The sequence below is a fragment of the Brassica napus genome, chromosome C6 (genome assembly GCF_020379485.1).
Source record: "Brassica napus cultivar Da-Ae chromosome C6, Da-Ae, whole genome shotgun sequence".
NCBI classification, from domain to species: domain Eukaryota; kingdom Viridiplantae; phylum Streptophyta; class Magnoliopsida; order Brassicales; family Brassicaceae; genus Brassica; species Brassica napus.
The window spans coordinates 15,167,815-15,174,795 of NC_063449.1; the positions used below are offsets into that span (position 1 = coordinate 15,167,815).

General features: G+C 39.1%; 1 protein-coding gene across 1 annotated transcript; it reads right to left on the reverse strand.

Annotated features, from left to right (window-relative positions):
- On the reverse strand, positions 1–3,564 carry LOC106376660 (transmembrane protein 120 homolog). Its single transcript, XM_048759518.1, has 11 exons — positions 3,508–3,564; positions 2,722–3,124; positions 2,551–2,629; positions 2,371–2,465; positions 2,172–2,276; positions 1,971–2,050; positions 1,345–1,435; positions 1,155–1,262; positions 977–1,063; positions 569–637; positions 1–308 (listed from the first exon to the last, which is right to left on the reverse strand). Exons 2-11 carry the CDS (start codon positions 2,932–2,934, stop codon positions 177–179), a joined length of 1,059 nt encoding a protein of 352 aa, XP_048615475.1. The 5' UTR covers positions 2,935–3,124; positions 3,508–3,564; the 3' UTR covers positions 1–176.
- Between the last annotated feature and the right edge of the window lie 3,417 nt (positions 3,565–6,981).

Sequence of the window (6,981 nt, forward strand, 5' to 3'; positions counted from 1 at the left end):
AACTATCAATTCCCACTTCCATTTACATATAAAGAAAGGGTCAATTTCTTCTTTTTTTCAAGAACCTTAGGTACTTGTGCCCCAAGCAAACAAAATTTATCAAGTAAAAATAAATAATGGGGAGAAAGATCCGAAGTTGGGAACTATGAAGCTGTAGTCAATATAAGTTAAGCAGTTTAATCAAGCTCTGCTCTGCTTTTGCTTCTCTTCATCTTAGCCTTGAATCTCGACTTAACCATCAATGTCTCTACTGTGTTTATGAAGTTTCCAACGGCCATCACAACCAGAAGAATGCCACAGATCAGCACCTGCCAGACCATTCATGTTATCATCAGAAAGCCATTGTGATAAAAAAAAAGTATTTAAGATAAGCTTGCTTGGAAATGAGTAACAAGACCAGCTAGGGAGTGAGTTTTCGATATCCATAAGTTTTCAGGATGGATTATAGCTTAGTTAACTAGTGCCTCTATCACGTTCTTTTTTTTTTGTGTGGGGTCAAACTGGTCCGTGAATAGACCAGTGAAGATAATGCAAAAAAGTGCTTGCAGAAAAGAGATTAATAATATACCTGCCATTCGGCGACTACCCCAGTTAACGCTGTCCTTAGTAACTGCAGACCAACGTATGCTTCAAAGCCCTGAGTTTTACCAAAAGTATAATACAAACACGTTAAGCTACAATAGGAAAAAACAACCTCATAGACTTAGTGGATGTCTGACGCTTCATTTTGGATTGAGGGGAAGTAAGGACATTATAAATTTTTGTTTTACTTGGTATATATATCTTCAAAGAGATATTTGAGTTCCTTATATATCCTTATGGAAGTCATGTATACGAACGAATACGAGTAGTAGATACAATCCCTAGCAACCAGACAAGCTTGGTCTATGGTGCATGAAGCTTCAAGATGCTTTAAGCATAAGTTCATAACTTCAATGCGAAATTGATTTCGCAAAAAAAAAGGTGAAACGGTTACCTGTAAAGTGAACAGAAGAGGACATAACAGCCATAATTGGCCATCAACTCCAGCCGTTTCTCCCCATACGACGTCCATTCTCTTAGCCTGAAAATGACCAGCAATGAAATTTTTTTACAGCCACTTCACAGAGGCGTACAGGGTTTGGAGCAGAGATAAATGTAAAATCGTATGGCACCTTTCCAAGTGCGATGCGAGTGTATAATCTTTGGCGCTGATATCTATTTTGCAGAAGCATCGCAACACCTTGCATCATAGCCCATTGGAGGAAAAGACGGACTCCTTTCTGCAAAAGGTTTAGAATGATCCATTATCATTTTACTTGGTAGACTTTACTCTGCATGTATGATAATGATAATAATCAATACCTGCTTCTGAACACAGTTTGGTTGACCTTTGATTTCCCAAGTGAGACTGACAAGGGCCATAGCCATGGCACAATAATGATGATAAAGCCACCTGTAAAAAAATGCATACCAGCCCAGAGGTTTAAGTCATTTCCAACGCAGAGGAGGGTTATCAGATTCATGCAACAAAATTAGCCAAAATTAACGAAATCACTTGAGCGAAAAGTCATCAACAAACCAATGACTTCAGTACTATCCTGGAAATGATAAAAGGGTCAGATTTCTACTTGGCAGCAAAAATAAGCCACTTGTTCAGCAGCATTCCCATATACATTTTAGAGGAAAATTAAACAGCGGCTGCAGAAAAACTAACATCCATTCAATCCTTATGCCTCAAAAAGGCTGGTAGAGATCCTAAAGTTAATAATCACAAAAGGGAGTGTCTGCAGCACACAGAACCTAACTAACGGAAAGAGAGACTATCACCAAAAGAAAGGAACATGAAAATGAACGTAGAACCTAAGAAAGATCAACATATATCATGTGATCTTTAGCAATAGCATAGCAAATGCATCATCACCTAGAATAATTAAAATTTTGACAATAGCGAAGCGGAACATAAGGGATAAAAACAATCATAAGAGTACCAGGAACGGATGTCACTCCCGTTGGCTCTCAATATGTTCTCTCGCATAGCCAAACCAGCATAAAGGAACAGAAGCCAAGCCTGATTGATAAAAAGGGAGTTCACAATAAGTTGATACAAGAATCTGAAAACACAATAACAGCATTTATAAAAAAAAAAAAAAAAAAAAAGGGGGATAAAACTAAAATCAAGGGTAGAATACCTCGTAGAGCTGAACAGGGAAAGCAGGCAAACATCCACCCCAGACATAAGATCTTAGGGTCAAAAGTATTGCTGGGAAAACAAGAAAAAGAAGAGCTGTCCTATCCTATTTCCATTAAGAAAAAAAAAAAATTCACGTTAAATTTCCACAATGAAGAGACATTATCAATGGAGAGGGGAGTAAAAGCAAAAGAACTAACTCTGTAGCTATTGTATTCTTCTTTGACTTTAAGCTGTATATCTTTCCTCGAGGCTCGAACATTGACCGGTCCCAAGAACATTCTTACAAAGCGTCCTGAAGAGAAAGGATCAAATCATTTACAAAAGGATCAAAACAGAAGTGAATAAGAGATTGGATGTTGAAGGAGAGAGAGAGAAACCTTGAGGTTTGGAGGGGAGGAAAGAGGAAGTGTCCCCATCGGCAAGCATGCATCTAGCTCGTTGCAGATCCTCCTCCAGCTGCACCCAATAAAAAAAAAAAAGATTAAAACTTTTTTTTTATTTAATAAGATTCGATAGAGATCAAAAGGGGATGTGAAGAATAATAATGCCTTGTCGAAGAGCTTGGGATCGAGATGTTTGTCGGAGACGATAGTGGAGTGTAGGCGGGTGATTGATGCGTCGACGGCGGATGATCTCTTGCGGAGAGAGAGCTCTTCGTGGGATGAAGAAGACACGAAGGCGGTGGCTGAGTCGTGGAGGTCCTTCACCTGCTCCACGATCCGTCTCACTTCTTCTTCAACCTCCATCGTGTCTGATGACATCGGACTTTGTATGTCCGGACGAGGGAGGGAGGCAGAGTTGGAGAGGGAACGATTTTGTAGAGACGCCGAGAGGCAGAACAAAAGGTTGGGCTTGATTTGATGTTTCTCAAATTGACGAGGTCCTTAGTTGTAAATATGGATCAAATCGCACGCATCTTTTGATTCTTCTTCTTGCTCTTTCTAATATAACCTTAATTCATTAAAAAAAAGAGTGATAAGAAACGACATAAACAAAACCACGGTGTATTACTATTTCATGTCGGCATGATGGCAAAACTTAAAAATAAACGTTGAATATTTTAAAAGAAAGTTGATAATTTCTTGAGAAAGTTCATCATTTCAAGTTTATGTGAAAGTTGATATTTCTTGAGAAAGCTGAACATTTCAAGTTACATTTGAAAAAGTTGATCATTTCTTGGTATTTTCTAAATATTCATTTGTTCCTACAGTAACAGATTCATTCTTCAGCAATAAAAAGTTATTTACCAATATATTCATACGAAAATATAACAAGTGTATATAAGATTCACTATTTCTAGAATCAACTGAAACAAAATTCAATTGAACTCATACCGCTATGAAATGCACTTTTCATCACTTGGAAGTAAGAAGCCCCTATGACACCAAATAAGCTGCCCAAAAAAGTTCCAAACAAGAATGATAAATTAACTGTTGCTTAACGTTATTTATAGAATCACATGGCAACGTTTTGGAGAAAATAACATTTAAAAAAAAAAAAGATTAATTCAAGCCAACCTAATACCTAAAGTTGCCTAATACGATTATACGAGTATATATCTAACCTTGTTCGGGTGGCTCAAAAGAAAGCTAACCTTGTTCGTTAAACTGTTTATCGTAAGCCCAACTTAAATAGATAGGACAAGTCTGCCCAAGGCCCAGAGTCGTGTAAACATAAGTATGTGATTGTTCTACAAGGGATCCTCCATGACATCAGCCTGTTGAGTAGATCCATAAACTCTATCTCCTTTAAGTTTATTTTTATAGTTTGTAATGAGGCTGCTGATAGCCTTGGAAAAATGCTCTGTTTGTAATGTCTAAAAATTCCTCTGGAATTGGAAACTCTGCAACCGACTGATTAGGAGAATGGTTTGACCAAAAAGAAGAGATGTCTATATTAGGAGAATGATATGTATTATTGATATGATGGTACACAATATATACACGTAAGGTTTTGACAAGAGATTTATATAATACTCTTTCTATATATATACTCTACAAGCCTCTTTAAAATCGAGGTACTTAGTAACTCCAATCTTATTGTATAGTTTTTGAAATTTTTATCTCGGTAGAGGTTTTGTTAAAGTGTATGCAAGCTGGTCTTTGGTGGATATTTGTGCAACATGAATTCTCCGGATGATATTCCAAGTCTACATGTATCATGTGAGAATGGAAGATGGGATTGACACACAAGTAGGTGGCACCGAAGTTATCACATTAATAACTGGCGCATTTGGTAAGGCAATACCGAGTTTTGATAGCAGAGAACAAACACATCAAAGTTCAGATGATGTATTGGCGACAACACGACATTCAGCCTTGGTGCTAGACTGAGCAACTCCTGTTTGTTTCTTCGCAGACCATGAGATGGGTGTCGAGCCAAGATAGATGATGTAAGCATTGGTGGAAACATAATCATGAGGATCACCATCCCAGTCTGCATCCGAGTAAGCATGAAGCAAGAGAGGAGATTTTTTGCGAATAAGTATTCCATGAGATGGAGTTCCATCCAGATAGCGTAAAACCCATTTAGCTATTTGCCAATGGTCATCAGTAGATTTATGCATAAATTGTGAGAGTTTGTTCACCGCATAAGAAATATCCGGTCTTGTAAAGGCGAGGTATTGTAAGCTGCCAACTACCATTCGAAATTCAGGCGGGTTCATTAGTGAATTGCCGTAGGTGAGCGTGAGCTTAGGGTGTGAGGCCATTGGAGTAGAGACAGGTTTGGCTTAAGCAGCTTAGTCTTGATGTTAGCATGTCCTGAATATATTTTCTTTGCATGAGATGTAACACAAAATATGTGCGTGTTACCACGATGCCAAGAAAATACAAAATAAATTTCCAAGATCATTGATGGAGAAGCATGTCACAAGCATTTGAATAATCTCATAACCAATTTGGTGCTTTTCCAAATGTCATCTACGTACACAAGAATGAAAACATGGTGACCACCGTTTGTGTAGAAAAAGAGTGATGTATATGCAACTGAATTTCAGAAACCAGCCACAAGGAGAGTATGCTTCAGTTCTTCGTACCAAGCGCATCACACTTGTTTGAGGACATAAAGAGCTTTTCTGAGACAGCGCACATGATGAGGCCTACGCTGATCAACAAAACCAGGAGGTTCGGAAACATAAACCTCGTCTTGTAGGGTACCCAAGCAACTCCGGTAAATTCTGCAATATCAGCGGCATAGCAGAGCTCGTCTGTCCCAAGCAACCCTTGTGGATACCAGACAACCTCTGCAAGAAATAGTCTGGTGATGATCCAATCTCAGTGGCATCGGTGAACTAGTAAATACGAGGCCAGATGGGAACATACATGACTAGTGGATAGGTGTTTGCGGAGGTTTCTGCATGAGGAATAGTCGGTGAAAATGATGACTTGGGTTGATCATGGCGAAAGGGGTATGAGTTCTCGACTAACTGAACATCACGGGAGTTGTAGACCTGGCCTGTAGTAGGGTCCAAACACAAGTATCCGCTTTGAGTCAGCGAGTAGCCGAGAAAGACGCATGGTGAAGAGCGATCATCAAGTTTTGTCTTTGCATATGGTTTCAGCTATGGTTCCGTTTCGAATAAGGTCATTAGAATTAGAATTCATGTGTATTGATAACCATCTCTCCTTACCTAATATGTAAAGACACATGTGTGTTGGTAGTTATTAAGTGGTGTCTCTTGGTTGAGTCTCTTAGGCAATATATAAAGAGACACTTCATGTAAAGTGAGACAATAAATATGGAAAACCACATAAAATAACTGCCATCACACATGTGTCTTTACATATTAGACAAATAAGGAAGGTTATCAATACACCCAAATTCTTTTAATTTTAATCGAAACCGATCTATCACGGTATCGTCTTTAGTAACTCATAGTTTTAATGTTAACTTAATCCTTATAATTAAACCGAAAGACACATGTCATAAACGAATTAAAAAATAAATTCTTACAACTTATACTAGAAGAAGTTGTGTAAGCAATGTAGGTGTAGTAAGTAGATACATTGATACAATGCAACAAGTGTACTTCCGCAAACGTTCGAAAAAGAGTGGAGGAAGCGCAGAGTCGCGTGTTTGAGAGAATGCGCAACTTAGCTCAGACCCATGAGGAAATGGAGTGGAGAGGAAACGAGTAAAGCCTTGGAGTCGGAGAGAGGCTTTGCGAGTTGGATATTTCACCTTATAAATATTAGAAATAAAGATCACACTTTCTTCATGTTGAGTATTGTGAGAAGTGACGTATGTGTCCTTCAGGTTGATCGTATGTGATCATCGTTATTTTTTTGGTGTAATCGATACTGAGTATTTGGGGATCTGGGTTTTCCATAATCGAAGAGTATTATTCAGTTACTTGTGTGTGAGAGAGATTACATACAAGAGAGTGAGCATAACGAGAGTTCCTATTTACAAACTTAACAAATTGGTGCGTTTGTGACTAGATCGAAACCTTGCGGTGTAATCTATGGCGGAATCAAGTCCCGCGTCAGTTGATTACGAAGGTTCCCCCGGCAATCATGAGATGGCATTCATTCGCACTGAGTGGGAACGCTTAGCACATCACGCGGAGCTTACAGCAGCTCGTTTTACGGAGATGGATAAGCGCCTTGCGGCGTACGATACGCGTTTCGATGCGGTCGATCGTCGTTTTGATCAGCTTACCACGATCGTACTTCGAATGGAGAATAATCAGCTACCGGAGAAGGCTCAAGGAAAGGCGGTCTCTTCTGCAAGTGATTCTCCGAGCCCAGCGCTGTTTTCGTCTTCTCGATCGCCTCTTGACCATCACCCTCCTGGGTTCGGCGTTC

Bases quoted from the DNA above. Each gene is read 5' to 3' on its own strand.
- LOC106376660 (XM_048759518.1), bottom strand. From the start codon at position 2,934: ATGTCATCAGACACGATGGAGGTTGAAGAAGAAGTGAGACGGATCGTG. The intron at 1,263-1,344 runs GTATTGATTATT...AACCTTTTGCAG, and splicing joins CAAACTGTGTTCAGAAGCAG to AAAGGAGTCCGTCTTTTCCT. The intron at 638-976 runs GTAACCGTTTCA...GGTAAAACTCAG, and splicing joins CTCTTCTGTTCACTTTACAG to GGCTTTGAAGCATACGTTGG.